We start from the raw sequence: 26,254 nt of genomic DNA, 5'->3' as shown, positions 1-26,254 counted from the left end.
AGGATTTAGGACTTTTAATTTTTTGTCAACGTTTGAATGGTGGATAAAGAAAATTAGATGACATTCAAAGGGCATTTGTATCTTTTTCAAATGCCATTTAACGGTTGATTAATAGCTGATTAATGATAGGTACTAGATCGATACGTTTTAAAAATTTGAGTACTGAATTGTTGCATTTTAAAGTTTGAGGACCAAAGTGGCACTAGGCCCAAAGTACGGGGTATTAATTGAAAATTTTCCCTAAATAAATAAATAATATGGAATGCTCTTAAAATATGTCACAAGATAATGTATTAAATACATTTTTATTTTTTAACTTATCTTTTAAATCAAACTATGCACAAACTTTTCCCAAATTGTATATTTTTATGTATTTACCTTGGTTAGTGCAATAGAATTTCTGTGGCTTTGAAGGATCATTACTGCTTGATGCAGTTATAAAATCTTGGAAAGGTGCCAATTGGTTCAGTCGACGTTTGAAATCAATGCTGTGCTTTGGGAGGGTTTTTTTTTTTAGAAAATGGTTGCTTCGTTTTTCTTTTGGGACCGTTGCTGTCATATAAAGGCAGCATAAACGAGAAAATACAAAAAAAATGATATTTTCTCAAACCACACCTTTAATTTTTAAGAAATGGTCTAAAAAACAGATTTTCGGCAGTGGATTCTGGCTGATTGTTGCAGAAACTTGGGATTTATTCCAACCTTTTTCGAGAGGGCCAGGGCCACCAGGCCATTTCATGCAAAGAAATTCCAAAATGCTATAGTTTCTATCTAATCCACCTCTCTCAAAACCTTGGATATCTGGATAAAACATGTAAAATCTAGAAAAAGGCATTGGAAGAGAGATTGGTATAATGGAATAAAATTTTAGGATGATCTTCTTGATGTGAGGCCAAATATATATCAACATTATATGGGAAGGTTCTTTTTTTTAGTTTTATGTAAATTTTTGCGGGTACCACTTATCCGGGTAAGTGATACCCATCTCCTAGGTGGATAAATAATTTTTCCACCTTTGGGGAACTTGCCAATACTTAAATAGGACAAAAATACCCCTTATAGTAATGAATTTTTATGACTAAAATGGTCATTGCCTTATTTATATGGGAAATAAATGAATATGGGTAAATGCACTCCTAAGACTTACGTGAATAAGTGCATCTATCCGATAAATAAGTTAGCAAAAAGCAAATGGGGCCTAAATGTGGTGGATATGAGCCAAAAGTGATTATTTAAAATGACAAACACCATTGTGTGTTGATTCTAATGGTTTTGCCTCTTGGGCAATGTACTTACAATGCATCGAGGAGTATGAACTTTAAAACCATAAATCTTGAAACAACAACATCCATATTCACAGATGGCCAGGTTGCCTAAACTTTTGGGCAACCATATACCGAAGGTATCTATTGCCTGAATCAATTTGCCACGTGGCAGAAGGTTGTTATATATTGCCACATAGAAAGAGGGGTCCACAAACCTAATTAAACTGCCATGTTAGCAACCAAGGCCAGGGGTTTAGGGGGTGTTCTACAAACTACAATGTAAGATGTTCTTGTTAAATTGCCACATAAAAAAAAAACATATTTTTAAACTATGATTTTATTTTAAGACTTAAAAATAAGTTGATTTTGTTAAAAAAAAACCAATTCATATTTTTGAAACCATCAAGAATTTAACACATCTACAACCAACAAGAAAAGTCTTCCATGATTTTTGATTCATGGAAGTTGTTTGTGACCATTTCCCAATTCCCATGTGCTTACTCGTCTCGTTCAAACAACCAAGTTGGTTTTGCTCCAACATCGGACAAAAGTTGTTTGCAATTTTTATTCTCAGTCAGTCTTCAACCAAACTTGACAGAAAAAACGGAGCTTCTGATGGAGTTTTGATGACTCGTGAGAACAAGCCATCATCGTGACATCATCACGCCAAGAAGGTGCTTATCTTCTTCTACCTCCCAACGCCCAACAGCCCAGCTTTCAGAGAAAAATAATTATAAATTATTCAATTTACTCTGTCATGCAATCAATTCACTCATTCTTCTTTCTTCTTCTTCTTCTTCATCATCTTTTTGATTTTCATTTCATAAACATTTAATGTCAACAATAATTGTAATAGACTAGTAGTTCCGCTGAAAATGTGAATTGGATGATTTACTGGCTTCATTTTCAAGAAACAAACAGTTGGTTACTTTCCTTCCTTCTTGGGTTTTGTATGTTTTGAATTTTCTCCGCCCGTGTCAGCCAGCCAATCAGTAAAATCCTTTCTCACCAGAATTTCTCTCTCCTATTCCTACTTTTAAGGTCCGATTAATCAGCTAAATACAAATAACGCTTACGAGGGCAATATGATATATAGGAAGGGAATGAGAAAGATAAGATAACCAGTTAGATAGAAACTACACACTGAATAGTTGGGCAATGGCGACTCGAAGGATCTCGTGGCTGCTCTCTCGACCCATCTCTGCTTCTTCGGTACTTTCTCTAGGTAACGATTCTGCAAGGATTTCTGAGACATTGATAATTCCCAAGAATTAATATTTTGTACAAGTGATGAATAGCTTTTTGTTTGAATAAGATCGACTGGTTCACGTTGTAAAGTCTGCGTCTGCATTTTGTTTTTTTAATTTCAGTGTCTCTATTAAGGTTGTGGTTGGAACCATTGCTGTTTCTACCTGAAACGTTTTGGGTTGATAGATACAGTTGGCATACAAGTAGTGTTGTTTGAGGCTATTTGTAGTTGAAACAGGCATACCTTAAAAATGCATTTGTGGGGAGACTGTTCTTGCTACGGGGGTATTTTAGTTGAATTGATTCTCATATGCGACGTGAGAACACACATCTCTCGCCAATTTGTATTGATCAATCCGAAACGATTCAGGTACAATGTACAAACAACAATGGTACCAAACATTAGTGTCAGGTTTGAATTATCTGATCTTCCATGTTCACTTAGTTTTTCATGGTGACTCGCAACTGAAGATTCTTCAACCTAAAATTGTACTAGAATGGTTCTTGGATTATAAATCAAATGTATATTATTATTACTATTATTATTATTATTATTATTATTATTTTCATTTGATAGGTCATGCATGAAATTTCTAACTTCTATTTCCTTCTAAGTCTGTAATTCATGTTTTGACAATGGACTATACTAGTAAATCCACTAAGAATAAAAGTTCCACTGGACTCACCTGTATTTGTTAATCAGTCGATATGTAGCCTTCTTTTCCATTTTCATATCCCTTGATCCTTAGCATCAGGGTCTGTATCTCATTTCTTATATACAGTGTTTGTGAGACTTATATACCAAGATATTTCAATCTCTACTGGTCTTTTGAGTGCTTAGATTGAAGAGTTCCTCTGGATGTAGTAGTCTTGTAGAGAAGAGTCATGATAACTGATCGAGAGAATTTCTGATGTGAACAGGGATAAAAGTGGCTTTTTTGGCTGACCAAACTCAGAGACCCATCTGAAAATTTCCCAAATTCATTTTTTTTTGTGATCACACATAAAATAAAGGATAAACAAAGCCATAGCTATTGAAGCATGTTAAATGCTTGATTCATAACCAAAAAGGGTGAAAACAGAGATCATGACTCAGGACCTAAAGAGGAGTGTTTTTCTTTATTCCATTGTCTGTGTCATGACTCACACATCTTATTGGTCTTTGCATTGAAAAGTCCAATCTTTTCTTTTAGAACTTAGATTTTGTGTATTCTCTTTGCTTCTTTCCAGTATTAATTGCTATCCAATTAATTTTTTATACCAGGATTTTTCAGTTTTCAAGTGCTACTTATTCATACATTTATATGGTTGAAAGTCTTCTTCATGTGCAAGTGCATATGCATCAATGCATGTCTTGGTTTGATTTCATGAATGCAGTGCCATTTTTTTTTTTTTTTTGAGAAATGGTAAGATTTCATTAATGCTATTTATTAACCCTTTTATATCTATGAATATAATTTTTCAGGCAGAAAATCAAGCTGGGGAAGAGATATCTATTGTTTTTGCACTGCCAATACCATTGAAGAACCAAGCACTCCACCCATTCAAGTTGAACATACCCAGCTTTTAATCAATGGACAATTTGTTGATGCAGCATCTGGTGAGCTTTTCCTCTTTTTAACTCGCAGACAAGAGCATAGTTTTTCCATTTGATTATTATGAGTACCTTGAAATTTTAATGACAAAAAAGTGCCTCACAACTTCTTATATTGTTGCTTCAAAGATCCTCCTGTAAAGTAATCATCTAGCACAATTGATTTAGGAAGTTTCCTTTGGATGTAGGGAGAACTTTTCCTACTTTGGATCCTAGTAAAGAAGAGGTGATTGCTCATGTTTCTGAAGGTGATGCTGAAGATATCAATCGAGCTGTTTCTGCTGCTCGAAAGGCATTTGATGAGGGGCCATGGCCAAGGATGACTGCTTATGTAATAATTCTTACCTGTACTTATTATTTGATGAAGTAATATTTAATAGAAGGGATTCTTGAATTTTACTAAAGTTCTTCACCCATTTTATCTTGCTTTCTTTGTTTAGGAAAGAGCAAAGATAATGTACCGTTTTGCCGACTTGCTTGAAAAGTACAATGATGAAATTGCAGCACTTGAGAGCTTGGATAGTGGAAAGCCTTATGAGCAGGCTGCAAAAGTTGAAATACCAACTGTAACACGCCTATTTCGATACTATGCTGGTAGGAGAAATGGGAGATTTTGATATGTGCTCTTGCTACATGTGTCTAAGGAATGCCTTTTATTTTGCATATTTTGGTAAAGTTCTACACCTATTTGCAAATTCTCCAGGTTGGGCAGACAAGATTCATGGTCTCACTGTCCCAGCTGATGGACCACACCATGTCCAAACCCTGCACGAACCAATTGGTGTTGCTGGGCAGATTATTCCCTGGAATTTTCCTCTTCTCATGTATGCTTGGAAGGTTGGACCTGCATTAGCATGTGGCAATGCTGTCGTACTAAAGACTGCAGAGCAGACACCATTGTCTGCTCTCTATGCATCAAAGCTGTTTCATGAGGTTGGTTTATGAACTGTTATATGTCTTCACATTCTTTGTTCATTCCATTTTTTCATATATTTTTTAGAGCTTACCTAATAAAAACGAGAAACTCTTTTATCATTTTGCAATGGTTAACTGTGTTGACAACCTGACATGTAACTGATCCCAAATATTTGGACTTTTTAACAAATTCCACTTTTTGGGTACATTTTTATTTAAGATTTTCCCTCTTTCTTTATGATAATTTACATACAAATTTTAATTTATAAAAGTTCAAGGCATGGATATGGATAAACCACATCAAACTGTATGCTTTCTGAAAAGCATACAGACATCCAAATATAGGGAAAAGAGTTAGACCCATCATTCATTATTGTAAGACATATTTACCGGACATTGATCAGAGCATGGATTATTCTGCATTTTCTGCAGGAATATGTGCTTTCCATGGAATCTATTGTTGAAAATAGCATTGAAAATATCCTTTATTCTTTTAAGCTTTGGTGACGAGTTCCTCTTGTGTTTCAACAGATTCTCTCTCTCTCTCTCTCTCTCTCTCTCACACACACACACACACACACCCACATCTTTATGATGAGTTTCATTAGAAACCTTCTTGTAGATGATGTAGTTAAAATGTCAATTTCTTTCTTCATGGAGTACCTTGCATTGATATTTGTCTTTTTTGTGACAGGCTGGTCTTCCTCCAGGTGTTTTGAATGTGGTTTCTGGATTTGGTCCAACTGCTGGTGCAGCTCTTGCCAGTCATATGGATGTGGATAAGGTATAAGAGTAACTTTTTCTTCTTGTGATATTCCGAACTTGTAATGGAATGAGATTTGTCAGCCCATGGCTATCCAATAGGGCCATTAACCAATACTGGTCGGATGGCCATCCACCCATTCTTCTAAAATTTTATTGCAAAAATTACTTAAACCTCCTATGTGTTTTCTGACAAATGTTTAAACCTACCCCTTGTATTTTGGCCTCTGAAAAACCTTCCCTTCATTTTAAATTAATATGCAAACACACCCCTTCTGTTAATTGGGATGAAGATTTCACTGTGTGCAATGTTTTTTTTTTTTGAAAGATGAAGGGATCTTTTTGCAGGGGTCAAAGTACAGGGGAGGTCTAAGTGATTTTCCAAAAAATTATTTATCTGACATTATTACGATGGATTAAATTAGAGGTATTCTGTATTGATCTCTGTATCTTGTTTGACCATCATGTGATGTGGAATCAGTATTGCTGGAAAATATCTTTGGTTGAAAAGGTCCTCAGGATATCCATACTGTTTTATTTCAAGGTTATCTTATTCTTTGTAATAAGATAATCTGATATTTCTTCTCCAGGGTAAATATGTCAAAATCTGTCCTCAAGAACTGAATTCACCTATTATACCTGGATATCTGTGTATGGGTGCCCTTTCATGTCAGACACTTAAACCTTTACAGTAAATTTCGTGTCTAGCACCTGTTGGGTCCGTGCAGTGTCAAGGTAACATAGAAAGTCACCATCTAGCTTTCTCGCAGAAAAGTTAGCAACCAGCTCAATATTTATGCTAGAGACTTAAAAAAGGGAAAAGGAAAAGGAAAAGGAAAAGGAAAAAAATTAAGCTATCATTCTTATGGGTGCTCAGTTATGCAGTGAAAAGTTTGCGAAAGGAAACAACATGTTGTTTGGATTTTAGGTCAGGCCTACTCATTATCATGGTAACTGTAAGAGACAACAATGAACTATAATGATGATGAATCTAGATATCTACATCTTGGAGCCTCATCCACTTTTATAATTAAATTTATATCAGGGGCTGTTTGATAATAACTGAAGTGGTTGGACTAAATGACTGATTGCTTTATCTTTTAGTGGATAAAATAATCTAACAATAAAATATTTGAAGGCAATGCAACCAACCTGACTTCAGATTAAGCCATTAAGGGGCTCACAACCTCCTTAACTATTCACTAAAAAGACAAAGAAACAAGTCATTCAGTCAGTCATTTGAAATGTTATCAAATGGCCTCTTAGTCTGATCTTCCAGTTAATAAATGAACCTTGGATAATAATCATTTTTCTTTGTTCTTTATACAACAAGCTGTTCTGCGCTGGAATATGTTTGAGAACTTTATCATTTGGTTGTAACTTGGGTGGTGCAAGCAAGGAATTGTATGGACCGCCTCATAGAACCCCATTTGCAAAGCAGATGGTGGAATGATTGCTAATCAACAAACTTATCTTAGCCAAGTCAATGTATGTTCTCAAAATTATCCATAATCACTCAAATCAATCATTCAGATATGAGCTTTATTCTTGGTAAGCCTTTTGTTGGCGCATTTGGCATATATTTCAAATTTACTATCATTGGAAAGTTTGTTTATATGCTTCTATCACATAGATTTTTTTAGATTATCCATTTAGTGTTTTCTGTTTTGGCATGTAACTGGTATTGAATCCATATTCTCATGGTTGAGATAGGAGCTTGATCCCTAAAATGTTTACTTGGTAAACCTGTTTTCGGGGAAATTGGTAATCATGATTATAACTGCCCACTAAAAAACTTCCCTTCCTGGGATATTATTTCATTGGTTTGACACCCAGGTTCATTCCCTAAAAGAAACTGAAACTACACAAACTTAGCAAGCAGGTTCGAAGAAACCATTGGTGTTCCTCATTGCCTCTTATTGGTTCTCTACAATCTTCTGATTCAACTTTTTTAGAGAATATTTTTGACATGAAGGGGCATCCACATGGACAATCACCAAAACAAATATTTAAAAACATAAATGAAAATTGCATCATTTTCAGAGAAGGAATTTTTGAAGAATGTTGCATTGTCACTCGTGGAGTTTTTGAGTAACTGCAGGCAAAGCTTGATTAAACCCCTCTGTAGTATCAGAATCAGAGGTTAATTCAATAAAAGAACAGAGCTAATTGGCATTCTCATGGTAATAGGTGTAAGAGATGGCATCATGTGATCAATGGTAACCAACTCAAGTTGAACAAGTTTATTCATTTCAAAATCAATCCCTTGCAATATGGTTGTTGTGTTTTTCAAGAGATAATTCTTCCTTCAAGTGGTTCGAACATAATCTAGTGAAGCCAGACCGATGCCTTAAGAAGGGATATTAGAGCACATAGGTACTTGAATGATGCTTCAAACTTTCATAGATGAACATTAGTAGTATTTGAATAATAAAAGTTCAGACGAGTTTTCATAGATGAACATTAGTAGTATTTGTGATAGGAAAAGTTTCTGATCTTTATCATCTAGTTGGAACTTACTGGATAGTAGTGGTTGTTACTTGCTACTTGTTAATGAGGCCTATCTATTGAGATGGATCTTCGAGGTAGTCCTTCTTAAAGTAGGAAATTATTGCTTATATTAGGGATGAGGAATGTATCCTATCAGTAAAATTTGTGTCATCCTAGAGTTAAAGTTGCCTTTACAGAATGTATTAAAAACTCATAAACATGTTTTAGATTTGGTTTACCTGTGATAAAGCCATGAATATTATGAAGACCATCAACAGTTGTCTACTAATCTTTTAGTATTGTTTGAAAAATGGTTAAGTTGCTTCCCAAGCAATAGATATCCTTCAACAGTGAAAACCCTGGTTCATGCACTTCTGACATTCAAATCTCTTTGTAGCTTGCTTTCACAGGATCGACTGGTACTGGCAAGGTTGTTCTTGAATTAGCTTCAAAAAGCAATCTTAAAAAAGTGACATTAGAGCTTGGGGGGAAGTCCCCTTTCATTGTCTGTGAGGATGCTGACATTGATAGTGCTGTTGAGCTTGCACACTTTGCTCTGTTCTTTAATCAGGTTAGGCTAATCATGTCTTTTCATAAGAACATGTATGATCTCTTACATGGTTAAATTATTGATCATAAGATTAACTTTTTTTTTTTTTTGCAGGGACAATGTTGCTGTGCTGGGTCTCGTACATTTGTTCATGAACGTATATATGATGAATTTGTAGAGAAAGCAAAGGCGCGTGCTCTGAGGCGTGTTGTTGGTGATCCCTTTGAGAAAGGCGTGGAACAAGGTCCTCAGGTAATTTGGACAATATTTCTCTCTTGATCTGAAATTGTCTATGGGAGCATTCCAACTTTTGGTTGATTAAGTCATGTTTAAGGCCAACCCAGGCTCAACCGGAAGATCTGGACCTCAAGCCAGTCCTGGCCCAACACAAGGTCAAAGCCAGAATTGGCCATCCCAAGCCCATCAGGAGCTACCCAACAAAGTTTTGGTCAGGGCTGACTTGGGTGGTGTTGGTTGGATTTGAAGGTCTTCTTGTTCACTTCTACATTTTATTGAGTTTTAAAATCCAATTTTGAAATAGAATAGAAAAAAAGAAAAAAAAACTCATTGATTAATATTTATATTTTGCAAAAAAATACTCTAGAGTGTATATAATATTGTAAATATACAGTATATTCATATAAATGAAATAAATGCACAATATACATATATACATTGAGTGTAGATATTGTAGGTCAGGTGAGCTCGGGTTTGGTTGTGCCTGGCTTGGTTCAGGCTTGTTCTTCCCAAGAGCTCAACCCAAACACAAGCCAAATTGAGTTTAAGCCTAAATTTTCAGGTCCAGGTCCAACTGAGAACCCAAAAATCTAAGCCTAATCCATCCAAAATCTTGGTTTGTGTTTGGTTGAGTTTGGCCAGCCTAAGTTAAGTTTGCAGACCTATATGGGAGATTTCCTGTGGGATCCTCATGAGAGTTCTATTTGTCAGTTCACTCTCCCAAGTTTGAGTCAATGCCTGTATTCTAATATTTATTGAAAATGGGGACTTCTTTTCGGGAAAACAAATGACAATATGATACCTATTTGTCTGAGTAGAATTTTCCTCAATATTCACTTAGTTGGTTAAGATCAATACAGAAATGAATATGTATAGCTTGCATTTCAGACAAAAGGATTGATGCTTTAGATAGTTAAGATCACCTAAGCGGTTCGGCTTTGACATACTAAAGTTGCAACATTGAATTTTGTTTTTAGTAGTACAATTAATTCTTTTTGCCATTCAGCTTCAGAAATAAGTTGGACTTTCAACTTTTGAAGCAGCATTCAGCTATGCTTGAATTACATAACAGTTCAATTTACTGATACCATTCCATGGTCCTTGCGAATGCCTCAGATTGATGCTGATCAGTTTGTGAAGATCCTGAATTACATAAGGTCTGGCACCGAAAATGGTGCTACCCTTGAAACTGGAGGTGAAAGGTTAGGTAGCAAAGGTTACTTTATTCGGCCAACTGTCTTCTCAAATGTTGAGGTATCATCCAGATGACTCCACTAATTTCTTCGCTTAGCATGGATGAATTACTTGGACAAATTTGATTTTTGGTTTGTTATGTCAATTAGGATAACATGCTAATTGCCACTGATGAGATCTTCGGCCCAGTACAGTCCATCTTGAAATTCAAGTAAGCTACAAACTCTCCATGCATATTTCTATTTAGATGTTGATGGATTGTGCTTTTTCACATGATGTTTTGGTTGATAACAGGGACATCAATGAGGTGATACGAAGGTCCAATAAATCTCGCTTTGGGCTGGCTGCAGGAGTCTTCACTAACAATCTAGAGACTGCCAACACCCTGATGCGTGCTCTGAGAGTAGGGACAGTATGGATTAATTGTTTTGATGTCTTTGATGCTGCTATTCCTTTTGGTGGATACAAGATGAGTGGGAACGGCAGAGAGAAAGGAATATACAGCCTAGACAACTACTTGCAAGTGAAGGCTGTCGTATCTCCCTTGAAGAATGCAGCCTGGTTATAATCTGTCTGACAGCTTATTGTTTACTCAATTGATCATTATTTCATAGTCCATCTGATTAATGAATCAGGGTTTGTTCTCGACACCAATTAAACAAAACATCATTTGACCTTTTCTAGCAAAACTTCTTTTCATCATTCCATAGGTGTTGTTGACCATCAAGCCTGATGCGACTGAAAGTGGAATTGATCCATGCATCATAAAACTGAAATTTATCATAAGCTCCAAGCTGGTCCCAAGTCAATCCTATTTAATCTGATCAAGTCCTTTTCAAACCCAGAATCATCATCTCCAAGCTGGGCCTAGAAGCTGTTGCAAGGAGGCCCCGTTTGTAACGGCTGTGTGGACCTGCGCAAAGTGCAAATAGGAAAAAGGAACATTTGCTGAACAAAAATGGGTCTGTTGCTAGTAGGTTATATGCATTATACATAATAAATCCATGCAATTGTGCAAATTTTCTTCTGATGGTACAAATTAATAGAACTCTCTCTCTCCCTCTCTCTCACACATGCTACATTGCTACGTATCTGTTTCTAATTAATTACTTTCTTATATCTCTTCTATCTATAAAAAAAATGGGAGAATTCCCTTTTCGGGGCAAACACAAGTAAGCTGTAGAGACACAATGTGATGGCCCCCCTTTGGAATGGAATAATTAATATCGTTGTCTAAGTAGTTGATGTCATGGTCATATCTCTTCAATCCCAGGTCATTTTGCTCCATTGCATTCTGGTGGTAGGACTTTGAATCTGGCTGCATCTTTGCAGTATGAGTAGAACATGAACCTCTTTCTGGCCCACTCCATCCCCATATTCTGTTGCTGTGACAGCTTTGCGAAGGCTTCACCTTGAACCGGGTCGATGCTCAGACCACTCTCTGGGCACGAAGCCACTGATGTTGTTGGGTCCAATATGCAGCCCTCCATCTCCATCTCCCCAAACGAAGCAACAAACGGTTCAAACTTGTAATTCACTGGGTATTTTCCACCGTGAGTCGCCCACTGTGACCCGTCCCAAATTGTTGCATACACCGACATGGCCTTTGATGGATAAATTGAAGAGATAGCTTGGCTGTGGTTCACCTCTCTTACCGGTATGTTGTCAACCAGAAACCTGCATATGCAGTTGTTCATTTAATTTGTCTTAACGTCAAATGGGTTTCAACTTTCAATTAATTTACTCAGAAGCAACAATGGAAATCCAGATAATTAATGATCAAATAGCTTGATAATCTGATGGTGCTGCTAATTCCTGCGACTAAGGCTTATTTGTCTTACTCACACTATGTGGTAGTCGTTCCAAATGATGCTGTATTGATGGAACTCTTCTGTAGGGTCGAACCAGAGGCGAAACTTCTCTTCTCTTCCCGTGCCGGTACTGCCATTGCCATAGAGATTTGTTTGCAGGATCCACTCTTTTCTCTTTTCATGACCCAGCAACTCAAAGTCGATCTCATCATGGGTGTGAGGGAAATTATCTGCATTTGACATCTGCATTTTGCCTAGCGTGTCAGATTCAGTTTTATGCCTATAATTGCAGTTATTTCGCTAAATGCATCTCTAGATGTCTGTGCTTAATTAGATGAATGCCCATTTCCCTGTACATCGCTACATGCATACATCTTTCCATATATACGCGCCTAAATACATACGTAGTCCCAAGTTTTTATAGCACCAACCATGAGAAAGGTCAGAGGAGGTCCGCTTAGAGAGAGAGAGAGAGGGAGAATTCTGTTATTTCGTTTTAGCATTTCAACTATTTCATTGAAGTGACAGCATTAAAGTTATGGTACATACTCTGGGCTGAGCATGCATGCACGATGTACGTCTATGCTTTCTGTGTCAGAAGCGCATTTATGCATGTCCTGAATCTAGCCAGCCAAATCCGGTAACAGAAGAATAGGACTTACATAGAAGGCGACGACGACGCCGGAGGTGTAACCGGAGGGCAGCTTGATGGCTGTACTGAAGAATCCGTACTTGTATCTGTCTCGAGAGACGAATCCGGAGCCTGTAAAAAAAAAAAAAAAAAAAGAGTAACAGCTCATAACACATCGAATCACTGCTCTTTGGACGCCATGTGATCTTTTCTTTACACAAGCAAAAGCTGGCCAACTCCAGAAGGAGAGCCCAACCACACAGAAAACAGATGCGAATACTTTTGAGGTGGGTAATTAAGCGGGGACTTAACAAGGAGGAAGGAGTTTATTACCAGAAGATTTGTTGAGCATGAGATTGACGTAGGATCCGTTGTTGGTGAGTTGAATATTTGGGCCTCCGAAAAACTCAGAGAACCCTTGGGCGAACGTCCGATGAGGAAAGAGATCGGTCAAGTGAGTGAGGTTTGAAGGTGTGTAATTTACATTACGAGATGATGACAGCACAAACACAAAGCAGGAGATGAATATCCCCGCACGAAGCAGCTCTCCTGGAAAACGAGACATTTCGTCGATAGATGGAAAGAATGAAAAGAGGCAGCGCAGGAAAAGTAGTGAATGAAGTGATTATTTATTGGGAGCAAGAGAACTTAGCATTGTCCAGCTGTTGACCCCCAACTTGGGTCTGTCTTTTCTCAATTTGCTTTGCGTGGTTGGTTTGGATCTCAAAAGACATTAAAATAGAAAAGCACGTGGGGTGCTTTTGGGATGTTTTCTGGGTCTTGTGCATCTGCTTACAAAAGTTGCAGCTTTCAGGAACAGGACACTTTTTTTCGTTTCTTCTTCTTCTTCTTCTGGTTAATCCATCTGTATAACGGGTCCTTCTCCGGTTCTCCTCTCTCTTCCACCAACCAAGTCTTTGTATAATCCATCTGTACAAATTGACAGAAATATAAGTTTGATTGGATGAGAGCAGCTTCCTGTGCCAGAGGTGGCCCTTACTCTTGTTACTGGTCAAATTGGAGTATTTAAAGCCCCACACGCCTTCTTTTGTTTCTTATGTTTTTTTCTTTTGGCACCAATCCGACGGTTGGGAAGTAGTGACACTGCACATCCAGATCGCTTGTTGATTGCGACCACGAAAACGGTGTTGATTTGCCTTCCGATGTTTGTTTTATTACCTAAGAAGAGCTGGGCCAAGCTTGAACCGATCTCTTAGGCTATGTTTGGTTTGAAGGAAAAAGTAAAAAAAAAAAAAGAAAAGGTAAAGAAACTTGTATAGGTTTTGATACCTTTCCCTACTTTTCCTTTACCTTTTTCTACAAACCAAACATAGCCTTAGTCTCTTACTTGTAATTAGTGGTAGGGCTGGCCTTTGCCCGGCCGACAAGTAAATGTGCAGAACTAAATCCTAATTCCAATTTCCAAACCAGTTCGGTTCTGTAAATCGGGTGGGGACAAAGTAGGGTGTATATGAGGTCCACTGATTTTACTACTACTGAGTCCTGCGATGCAGCCTTCAAAAGGACATTAATTCTCAACTACTACTAGCTCATTGGTGGGTCTGACCTGATTATAAACCCGCATTATGATTGACAGCTATATATACTTTTTAACCAGTTAACGAATCTAACTATTTGTTAATTTGATGACACATTTAGACATCCTAACTGTAGGCTCTCACATGGCCTACTTTTATGTCCCCTACCTTAATCCCCTCTAATTTAAGCCATCATAATAATAATTTTATAAATTTATCATAAGAAAATAGGTATAAAATTGAGGAAATTTTAAATAGATAAATAATTCATCACCTTCATCATCATCATCTTGTCCCGAATCATATGAGTCTACTAAATAAATCCTGTGTTGTTATTCCACTTTGTTCATGCCATGGTTTTTAAAATCGGATGGGATCGAAAAAATTGGGAACTGGTCATTTGATTGGTTCTGTTTTTTTCTTAAAACCGTTGATTTTGGTTAGAAAACCGCTGAACCGGCTGGTTAATCATTCAAACTGTTTAAACGGTTTTGACCGTTTTTTATTTTTTAAAAAATTTTTTTTTTTGTTAGAACAAGTCAACCGTTCAAACTGGTAACCAGACCCCTGACCAGTTTGATCACCGAATCGGTTTTAAAAATTATGGTTCATGCCATATCCATGGTTATGGTGTTTAAATCATTTTCTTATTATTTTCATCTAGTCTCTTTTTAGGCTATCCTTATCTTTTCTCTTTAATTTTACTTGTAACAAATCAATCTCCTAATAGGTGCTATATATGGTCTTCTTATGCATAATTGCTTCAATTCTTCACTAGTCCAAAACAACCAAAATCAATTCTGACCCAATTCTAAATTGAACAAATAATAGCAAATTTAGCCCTTATATAATTGGGCCACTTTAGTTTGGGTCTATTGAATTTACTCGATCCATTGGCAATCGGGCATGTAATATGAAAAAGCAAGGTTAATTCCATTAGGATCAATGAATGAATTGGTTATTTCTGGTCATACTAGGTCTTTGGCCACTTATGTACGTAAATGCATTTATCTATTGTCATGGAATTTTTTTCTCTAATATCATTTTTACCCCTCAACCACTAATCCATGTTATTTTTGTAGAGTCATTTTAGTTCGATTAGCAACTTTAATGTGCTTTGCATGTGACAATTCTATATGATGATAATGATAGTAATAATATATCTAAATTTTTTTATAAATTTTATGTATCTTTTATTTTTTATCTTTATATAGTTTTTGTTTTTTTTTACTATTAATCGGATGCAGATTACAAAATCCAAATCTAATTACATAAACACCTCATTCAAATATGTGATAATCAAATCGAGTTGTGAAGTTTCAAGTATCATTGACAGGCCTATCTACTCTGCTAAACTCTTCTTTTTGTAATGCTTTATCTTTTTGGTGTATCTTTTTTTGTTCATTTATCAAAAAAAAATGTAAAATTTAAATAGTGAGAATTGAATGAGGTGAAAAGTTATATTTCAATTTATAATTTAAACCTTGCAATTAAATATGGACTAAATTCAAAAATAAGTATTTTAGTCAAAAGAAAGTTCCACAATCATATTCATATTTTTAATAGTAATGTAAATATAGAATTATAGATGTGTTCAATTTTTTTATAATCTTTTTGTATTTTTGTGTGTAAAAATAATTCTGATATGCCACATTTACTTTTTGTTTAATATGATAAATATATGATATTATGCATGTGCTTGAATGACATTAAAGGTTAATACATTTAACCAAAAAGTTGAACTATTTATTATTAATTTTTATATTTCATTTTTGGTGAGTTCTAAATTATGTATTTCATTTTCATTATCAACGAAAATAATTCTTGTTTATTACACTTATTTTTTAATTTGATTAATAAAAATATCATAAATGTGTCTAATTTTTTTTACATTTTTTAATTTTTTTATATTCATTTCTATTTTACAAATTTTATTACCTAACTATAACTCCATAGGTTGATCAATTCGATTCGGATAGTTGAATCGCTTAGCCACCACATAGATAAATAATGGTGTTGTTTTTTATTCAATTTTAAAATATATGGGTTTATATTGTTAAAAATGTTTATATAAATCTAATTAGTAGCATTTATTAGTGAAAAATAACTTAAATATAGGATTTAATAAGAGAAAATGGGATTTAATAACTTAAGTATAAGACTTAATGAGAAAGGATTAAATGAGGTGGAAAGTAATAATTGGAGTTACATTTTCAACTCTTACAATTAAAGATGGATTAAATACACAAATATGGGCATTTTAGTAGCAATTAAATCTAACATTAAAATTATAATAAAATGACCTTTAAACCCTTTCTCAAACAAAAAAATAGAGGGTAGTTTTAGTTCAAAAAAAGTTTTACAATGCATCCACACTTTTATATATAGTATAGACTAATTTTGGTTTCTCTTCCCTCCAAGTGAGAATGTAGCTTAACCACTTGGTAGAAGGTTAAGTCTTTTCCAAGTGACGAAAAAAGCTTGTTTAAGTCCTGTTTGTTTTTCCAAAAAGCTATTTATCCTTGTAAGTTCACTTACCTAGGTAAGTGCCTCTTATGGGAGACTTAGGTAAGAGAATTTATTTGTATTCATTGGATTTTCAGGTATATTATATAGTAACTCTTTTATCTAAAACTTGTATTCATTGGATTTTCTCCCCTATGGAAGACTTATTTACCCACCTTGAAGATAGGTATCATTTACTCGAGTAGGTGATACCTATTTTTTGGTGGTCCTACATGAACGTGAAAAACAAACATAGGAAAAGCGGTTAATGGAAACTACAACCCTATTGACCAACTTCTCCATTTCAGAATCCAAAAAATAAATAGGACCCTAAGGCTTCATTTGGTTTGTAGGATGGGGATGAGAAAAAGGGAATATTCCAAAAATATTCCTTTTTCTCTCATTTGTTTTGAGGGAAATAGAACGATGGGATGAGAAAAATGTATGATGCCAAATCCCAAAATCGTGGAATTGGGGTCGCACCAAAACCGTGCGACACCAATGGAAAAACTCGAGAAGCCACTGTTGCCATTGAACTGGCAAAGAATCACTGTTACTAGCCTTCTTCTTCCAGATGCTGGCAAGGAACTAGTGCGAATGGCAGCGACGATCTCCCTCCATCTTCCTCTTCTCTCTTCTCCCTCCATCTTCCAGCTTCAATCTACAAACAACAACGACTTGGTTACTTTAGAACTGATAATTGCGAAACAACGGTGATGAAAAACAATGGCGTGGCGAGAAACAACAGCATTGAAGATAATTTAATGATCAAAATTTGCTTCAATGGTGAAACAGATAGCAAGGAGAAGAAACTTGCCTCAGTGGTCGAAGCCCTAACCTTCTTCTTTTTCCTATTCTTCCCATTTTCCTCCTTTTCTCTTCTCTCTTATGCGAGGGGCAGCGGCGATCTTCACTAGATACGGACTCTCCCTCCATCTTCCTCTCCTCTCTTCTCCCTCACCTTCTTCTTCCTATTCTTCCCGTCTTCCTCCCTTTCTCTGATCGCCGCTGCAACTCTCGGCAATGGCGATTTGCTTTCTCAACAATCCTATCTCTCTCTCATTCTCTCTCTCTCTAATCGCCGCTGCAATCATGGAGCTTTGTTCTTCATCTTACATGAATCTGGCGAAGAACCAGCTCATGACAGTGTTTTTCCTATTATTTTCCCATATACCAAACAATGGAAAGATAAATTTCTCATCCCATCCCATCCCACCCAAATCTTCCCACAAACCAAATGGAACTTAAAGGAAAATTTATTTACCACTCAACTTACATGTTTTTTAAAATAGACACATACACACACAAGAAAAAAATCAGTCAACTTTCCTATTAACCAACACCCTCCTCAATTTTCCAATAAACAAACAAGGCGTTAAAAATAATTCAAGCCTGAAACTAGGAGGCAGAGACAAAAGTTGCCACTTCGGTATAATGGGCCACACAACGGGTGCCCATTTATGGCGGCCCAAGGTACAAGAAGTAAAAGGCCGAATGAATCAACCCCATCAATATAAAGGAATGAAACAGAAATTTGCTATTCATTTTCATTTGACAAAGAAGGCCAAACTTTTAGTAAGTTTGATGATGCAATTGAACCCATTTGAGCTGTGGCCAACTGCCTTCGGCTTCGGTGGTCCAAAGCATTCAATCGTCCAAATGTCGCACTCTATACTCTATAGATAAAGACTTGGGAGTCTAATCGTCATCAAACTCATAAGACATTTTTTGATGGAGATGTGGGATCCCATCGCTACCAGAACCAACTGTTCAACTTCAATTATGAGCAGGCCAAGAATTTCTCTGCAACCAATTTTATTTTTAATCCACAAATTTTGTCAAAATGAATATATATTAAATTAGAAATAGAAATTTAAAAAATGTAAAAAAAAAAAGCTGAAGCAAGTAGGCGATGAATCTAAATAAATATATGAAAATTATTTCTAATATATAATTAGATGCTATATAAACAGAGTTTTTACTTGCAAGAGTTCCGGGGCTATGGAGGTAGATAGATGGAGTAAAGGAAATTCTTATCAGCTCAAGTCAGTAAAAACTCTTTGAATAAGCCAATTATTCTAGTAATTGCTGGGCCCTCTTCATTTACTAGAATTTCTCTAAAAATAAAGTTGCCCTCATTTTCATCTCTCTTTCTCTCTCTCTCTCTCCCTTAAATAGGGGTGTTCATTCTACGATTCAAACTGCAAAACCAAACTAAGTCAAACCGACTTTACAGTTTGGTTCGGTTTATACCTATAAACAGTTTGATTTGATTTGAAGGTTTTTCATATCGCACTTTGCAGTTTTGGTTTGGTTTATTGAATTTTATAAACCAAATCAAACCGTGAACAGAAATTATATATATATATATATATATATATATATATATGATATATAATATATCCAAATGGAATGCGTAAAATTATAAATATATAATGAATTCTTTGTTTTATAAAAAAAATAATAAAAAAGTTTAAGTTTTAATTTTTTAGGAGAACTATTTGAGTTTTCTAATTGGGTTAAACCCAAAAGAATCATAAAATGGTCCAAAATCATGAAACCATACCAAATCATAATAAAATGGTTTGATTTGATTTGATTTGATTTGCTTTAATTTCTATATCAAAATTATTTAATTTGATTTAAAAAAAAATCAAACTGTAATTTATCGATTTGGTCTGAGATCTTGTCTAAACTGCACCGAAAATGTACAATTACAAAGAAATGTCTGTGTCTGTATTGTGACATGTTAAAAGGGAGGAAATGCTCCCTGAGTGGACATTAAATAGTTAAAAAGCCAGTCACCCAACTCAGTGTTATCGTTAGTGGAAAGAAAGATTCTCTTAAACATGGGCAACAGAGTGGCTTTGTTCTCCTCTGTAGAAAAGAGCATTTCCTCCTTTTGGAAAAAGGAACTAAGTTTTGGGTTTTTTAGTAGAAATATATCCGATGTTGAACATTTCAAAGAAGTGGATCCAAAACAAAATATGGATGCATCCTTTAATTATATATATACATATATAATTAAAATATACTGGAAGCTTTGTCTCATAACTTTCAAAGGATAATATATAGAACATGTTTTTTATTTTTAACAGAGTTTTTATTATATTTTTTTATTCTTAAAAGAAAAAGAAGACCAAAATGGAATAATGGATCCCACTTAGACTTAGACTAGAAGATATTGCCTGTGGCAAAAGTGAAGGTGATTTGAAAGATGATTTTCAAGTTCCAACTACTAATTGTCTTTATTCTTAGTCTTTAGTTCTAATAAATTTTTATTTATATTATTATATTTGCTGGGAAGCTTCTTACTCTCTCAAGGTAGGGAGGAGGAATGCGCACGTGTCGTGAACCCTAGAATTCGTGACACGTGGGTGGGACTAAATGCAGGTTGTTTTGGGGAGGTGGTTACGTAATGTTGGTCCAGGATTGATTCCAAATAATGTAGGGCTAAAAAACAATTGGAGATCACTGATTTCAATTATTGATGATATATATATATGTATACAGCTAGCTAATTAATTAATTAATTAAACCGCGTATCTCAAGTGTCGACGGGCTTGGCCCACGTTAAGAGAATCTGTTTCATTATTCAATATTCATCTCTCTCTCTCTCTAAAGCGCCAGACTAATAACGACATTCACCTAAAACCTTAGGTGTTTGTAGATGTACCTAAGCCCTAGGGTACATCTTGTTTGTAACGTCTTGTGTATATAGCCTTAGTTCTATCTGTCAACTCAGCCATGGATATGTTTTTTAATATGGGTTTGAGGGAGAGGGAGTGAGAGATGAGGATATTTAAAAAGAATAAAACACAGAAATGAAAGAGAAGCGAAAATAAAACCAAATGACAAATATATATTTTAGGGTTGAATTCCAGCTTAGATAGAAATGGCCTATAATGAATTAGTCATGTGTTCACTTCTTTTGGAACTCAGTGCACAAGGATCAGGGGTGGAGTTCTGTTTGTTTTGTTTCAGATGCTAGGGTAGGGTGGTCCTGCAAGAAATCCAACGAGTCTTTAAATCGCTCTTGAAGGGCGAGTCGCTGTTTGGACAAGATACTCTTGTTTTTTCTTTTGATAATGTTAATTATGTTTATAGGTCTAAAAAACTTACTGTGGCAGTTCATCAGTTAGCTTGGGAAGCTAAATTGTTTATGAATGATAGATTTTGCTCTCTGAACAGTGTTTTTCACAATAATATTGGTTGTTCTCTGAAATTCATTTTTTATATTTTCAAATTTAATCTAAACAAGTAGCAGATTAGCAGGGGTTTTTGTGCTAGGATTTGCATTGAAGTAGGATACGAGTAATTTTCATATAAACATATTGAAGGCGATGCAGAGATCATTGTCAAGCTTTTCTTGGGGGGTCATCCGGAAAATTGAAACCCTGTGTTGCATTAGGACTCCCATTGCCAATTGTAGGTCGGATAGACTCTTACTCGGTTTCACATTGTCTTAGCAAAACAAACATCACTTTAGGGAATCTGGATTTACTCACAGAGCTCTTCACAGTACATCCCACCGTGCATTGGGAACATCTCCCCATATATGGTAAGTTGATAACATACAATGATACAAGTACAGAATAGATGATCCCAATGTGCAATTGGGGTGTGCCGTGAGGTAGGTATGAGACCGGATCTGCTTCTCACACCTGGCGCTTCACACGTACATCCTATCATGCATTGGAAACATTTCCGGTATTTATTAATTATAATTCATGAAAGATATTCCCAATGTACGGAGTAGATCCCATCACGGTAGATATACGGAGTGCTCTCTGTGAGGAGCAGATCCGGTCTCTATTATAAGGATGTTTATGTGGCCTGTTCTCCTGTCTTTTATCAAACATATTATGCAAAGGGAGATTTTACCAAGTTTGATGATGATGAATGGATTTTTTCTGAAAGGGAAATTTTCAAGAGGAGGGTGGGGGAGAATTTGGCTGAAACTTGTCATGTAAATTGAAAAAAAATTGGTCCCTAGCTACCTAGTTGAAGGGAGTCCAAATTTTCTATCCAGGACAGCTCACATGTAGACCGTCGAGTCGGTCTGTTATTTTTCGGGTTTGGACAAATTTTTAGACCCATGAACTCAGGTTCGGACTTTAAATAGCAGGCTTGATCATTTTTTTGGACCGGGATCAGATTTTCTCAAATAAGCTCAGCCCGAATCCAAGCCCAACCCAATACTATTACATATAATAAAAAAGTACTTATATTATATATAATATATTTACTTATTAAATTAATATAATATTAATTTATAAAATTACACTGAAAACCTATAACCATTTATGGGAGTTGCCATAAAACCTATAACCCAAAGATAATAGCAGTACTCACACTCATACCATTTATGCATTTCTGAATTTCCGTGGTAATATTTGTGTTGTTTATGTTACAAATCTCTATAATTTAATTGATTTATAATAACTTCAAGCCTAGACAAAAGTTATATAACTTGCCCCCCAAAAGAACATTCATGGCTTTACCACTGCCTCAAACCATGTTGCCATTTGACCATGTGAAGAAAGAAGCTCAATCATGTTATCTTTAGTACTTCTAGTTCTACAATAACCCTTATTATCTTTTGAGGTGTCACATTTTGTGCAATTTGTGAAAATTAATCTCATCTAGAAGTAGAAACTAACGAGTAAATCTATTAAATGAGGTTGAATATCAATTTCATAAGAGGATTTGCAAAATAAAGTTTTTTCGTTTTTATGCATACCAATTAACAAAGAAGTGTTTGAGGACTATGTATGGAAGATTTTAAGAAAAAAATCACATAATATCATTCCACAATTGTTTTATAGTGCTTGTGTAATTATGATATATAAGAAATGAAATAAATGATCATATATAATTAGTATTTATATTAAGATAAACAAAAGAAAAAGAAATATATCCATCGTCATAGATCACTTTACTGTAGATTTACAATTATAATGGTATCTGATTTTACAATATAAAACAAAGTATATATAATAAAATATAACTAGAATGTGCAAAACATGAACAAAGCAGAAGATTTACGAATCTGAAGAACTCACCAAAGCCCATTCCAAATTGTGTTGGGTTTCGGGTTGATAAAATTGGTTTGATAATGGTTAAGAATGCCATCACCGGTAATGGTTAAGAATGCCATCACCGCCCGTAATGGCTGATACCTTGTTTGTTCCACCGGTTCTGGAACAATTAAAAAATAAAAAAAAGAATACATTAGTTTTCAGGGGATATAACAGCCAACCAATGATTAAAAAGAAGAAAAAGAAGAAGAAGAACCATGGCCAGTATCCGGACGAAGGTTGCCGCCGGTCGTTGGTTGCTCTGGTCACTAGCCGGTTGAAAGGTAGAACCCTAACCCTGGACGGGAGTGAGAGGGAGAGGGAGGATGGGGACTGCGGAGGAGAGACATGGCGACCCGGTCCAAGTATGCGAGTTCGAGAACCAGCGTGCAGCGTGGGTTCGATTCCGTATGAGCGAGAGAGTGGTGAGAGGAGTACGTTTAATTTACCTCGCACGATTTTATGACGCACACGTTTTAATGACGCGTGGCGCGTATTCATGCTGCGCGAACGATGCGCGCATCAACTGTGCCTGGACTGAAGCCGAACTCGTATCTTGAATAGTTGGACCCTAACACCACGAGCTTTTTCCTCCCGAATGCACGGCGGGGATGTGCTCTGGGACACTGTGGGGCGCCCCTTTTGGGGCATAGATCTGAACTCTTTTCTTCCACTCCCCGGGTCCCGGGACGAGGGGCACGGTGTCATATCTTTGATTTACCACGTGTGCAGGTCGGCCTGTGGGCCCCAGTCTACATCCTCATTCATAACTCCAACAATCATTACCTCCCACGTCGGTAAATTGCCTCATCATCCGAGAAGCCGCTTCGTCTTCTTTACGTGTGTCCAAGACACGTGTTGGACATTAAACAGTGTATATCTTAATATCTGTACTGTCCATACTAGTAATCTCATAAGTTCGGTCAATCGCCACGTGTAATAAAAGATCCTTCCCGTATCTTTTTAAACTTCCTCACGACTGATGAGTTGCTTCAGTTTTGATTCAATCCGAATTCCGAAATCGTCTTGGTTTTTCCGTGGCGTCTCCGTTTCAATGATCCAAAATTCTGGTCGGTCCTTACGCCGGATTTTGATGCTTCCGGCCGTTCCTCCCTGCGAATGTGTCTTTCCGGTGACCCTCATACATGATCTTATTTCTCTCTCTCGCAACATCTGCGATTTCCAACCGAAGATAGTCGCGACTCATAAGAGAGACGCACGGGAAGCTATTCGCCAAGTCGGACTTCTCCTCATCTTTTTTGAAGAAGTCCAAGACCGTTATCGTCGATCAGCTCTACCCGACTTGGTCGTGCTCTGCTTTTCTGAGCTCCATATCACCTTGCAAAAGCTCCGGTACATATTGGAAGACTGCACCCGTGAAGGCGTTCGTCTATGGATTCTGATGAACTGCAAACGAGTTTCTACTGAGTTTCGTGTTTTAATCAGAACGGTAGCTACGGTGCTCGATGTTCTTCCCTTGGATTCCATTGACGTGTCCACAGAAGTCAGGGAATTGGTTGAATTAGTAGCCAAGCAGGCGCAGAAGGCAAAGTTCGACGTAGACCCAGATGATGAACGCACTGCTAAGAATGTTCTTTCAATTCTGAATCAGTTCGACGACGGAGTTTGGCCGAGCCCGTATGATGTTAGGCGGATTCTGGACCATCTGGAGGTCCGGAGCTGGAATGAGTGCAGCAACGAGGCCAAATTCTTGGATGAAGAGATTAGTTTGGAGGCTTACAATGGAGATGAGAGAGAGATCGTGCCCCTAAGCAGTCTGATGGGGTTTATGATCTACTGCCGAATCGTGATGTTCGAAGCTGTGGATGGGAAAGGCAGTGAATGGTTCGACAATAGAGACGAGGGAGAGGTGCTTAGTTACCTGAACCCCGAGGATTTCCGGTGTCCTATCTCTCTTGAGATTATGAGTAATCCGGTGACCCTATCAACTGGGCATACCTATGATCGCTCTTCAATTCAAAAGTGGCTCAAGGCCGGAAACCTCACTTGTCCCAAAACAGGGGAGAAACTAACCAATACAGAGCTGGTTCCTAATTTAGCTTTAAAGAAGCTTATTCAGCAGTTCTGTTCCGACAGCCGAACTCCAGTCACTGAAACAGGTGGTCGGAGTCGTGACATAACAAGAACGATTTTTGCCGGCAGTCCAGCAGCTGAAGAAGCCATGAAAATGCTTGCCAAGTTTTTAGCTGATAGGCTTGCCAAAGGAACGGGTGAAGAGAGGAAGAAGGCCGCTTATGAGATCCGGTTACTTGCAAAATCAAGCATATTCAACAGGTCTTGCTTGGCAGATGCAGGCACAATCCCCAATTTATTAAAGCTTCTATCCACAACTGATCCATCCATACAAGAGAATGCCATGGCAGCCCTGTTGAACCTTTCAAAACATTCCAAGAGCAAAATGTTAATTGTCAAGAATAATGGGCTGGGATTGATTCTGGACGTTCTAAGAAGAGGAATTGCAATAGATTCTCGGCAGATGGCAGCTGCTACACTTTTTTATCTTGCTTCAGTTGAGGAGTACAGGAAATTGATTGGAGAGATGCCAAATGCAATCTCTTCATTGGTAGAGCTGATGAGGATTGGAACAGTTCGTGGGAAGAAGAATGCTGTGGTTGCAATCTTTGGGCTCCTCCTTTGTCCCGATAACCATCAGAGGGTTCTGGAAGCTGGAGCAGTCCCACTGCTGGTCCATATGTTGATATCTTCTGAGAGGTTTGATCTTGTAATTGATTCTTTGGCAGTGCTAGCAAAGCTGGGGGAAAAACCGGATGGAACAATAGCAATCCTATGCACCTCTGCTTTACCACTGCTTGTGGGGATCCTACGCTCCTCCACATCTCGTGCAGCGCAGGAGTATTGTGTTTCATTGTTGTTGCCCCTCTGCATCAATGGTGGGGCAGAGGTGGCTGCCATTTTACAGAAAACTCCCTCGCTCATGGAATCATTGTATACCCTTATAACAGAAGGCACATCTCGTGCAAGTAAGAAGGCCAGTGCACTCCTCAGTGTCCTCCATGAATTCCATGGCCCAAGCTCCTCCTCTCTGTTGGCTCAGGCTGTGCAACAAGAACAAATTGCTCTGTTGGCTCAAGCAGCGCATCCACCTCTGTAAATATTACCCGGATGCTCTGCTTCTTCATCTTCATGGTTGAAAATTTTGATATTAGCTCAGTTTTTTGAGGAGCTAAAGTTTGAAAATACTTCTGAATAAAACCAATGAATTTTCTGTTACAGTGTGAAGACCCAACAAAGTTGTGTTCAATATGATTTATATTTGTCTGGAGATCAATTACCTGTGTATTATAATGATATGTCATCACTTATTTGAAGCATCTTATCAATGTATGCTAAATTCCTCCCATGGCATAACTTCTTCCAAATAATAAGCATCTAATTACATTCGCGAATACAAA

The 26,254-nt window shown here is 36.8% G+C and overlaps 2 protein-coding genes and 1 pseudogene across 3 annotated transcripts; 2 read left to right on the top strand and 1 right to left on the bottom strand.

Annotated features, from left to right (window-relative positions):
* Positions 1–1,858: 1,858 nt before the first annotated feature.
* LOC104607896 (benzaldehyde dehydrogenase, mitochondrial) lies at positions 1,859–10,944 on the top strand. The gene is made up of 11 exons (XM_010273653.3): positions 1,859–2,490; positions 3,979–4,113; positions 4,296–4,438; positions 4,548–4,701; positions 4,811–5,040; positions 5,717–5,806; positions 8,672–8,845; positions 8,939–9,076; positions 10,178–10,315; positions 10,405–10,466; positions 10,550–10,944. Exons 1-11 carry the CDS (start codon positions 2,424–2,426, stop codon positions 10,821–10,823), a joined length of 1,605 nt encoding a protein of 534 aa, XP_010271955.1. The 5' UTR covers positions 1,859–2,423; the 3' UTR covers positions 10,824–10,944.
* A 255-nt stretch (positions 10,945–11,199) lies between these two features.
* XTH33 (xyloglucan:xyloglucosyl transferase 33) lies at positions 11,200–13,394 on the bottom strand. The gene is made up of 4 exons (XM_010273654.3): positions 13,031–13,394; positions 12,729–12,829; positions 12,101–12,309; positions 11,200–11,932 (listed from the first exon to the last, which is right to left on the bottom strand). The coding sequence occupies exons 1-4, from the start codon at positions 13,260–13,262 to the stop codon at positions 11,530–11,532; spliced, it is 945 nt and encodes a 314-aa protein (XP_010271956.1). The 5' UTR covers positions 13,263–13,394; the 3' UTR covers positions 11,200–11,529.
* A 9,670-nt stretch (positions 13,395–23,064) lies between these two features.
* LOC104607895 (U-box domain-containing protein 19 pseudogene) lies at positions 23,065–26,173 on the top strand (annotated as a pseudogene). Its single transcript, XR_016085142.1, has one exon. The product of XR_016085142.1 is annotated as a U-box domain-containing protein 19 pseudogene (transcript).
* The last annotated feature ends 81 nt before the right edge of the window (positions 26,174–26,254 follow it).

This window comes from Nelumbo nucifera, chromosome 4 (assembly GCF_055504915.1).
Source record: "Nelumbo nucifera cultivar China Antique chromosome 4, China Antique-T2T, whole genome shotgun sequence".
Taxonomy (NCBI): Eukaryota; Viridiplantae; Streptophyta; class Magnoliopsida; order Proteales; family Nelumbonaceae; genus Nelumbo; species Nelumbo nucifera.
Note: the sequence above shows the minus strand (reverse complement) of the source record. Positions and strands in the feature narration are given on the sequence as shown.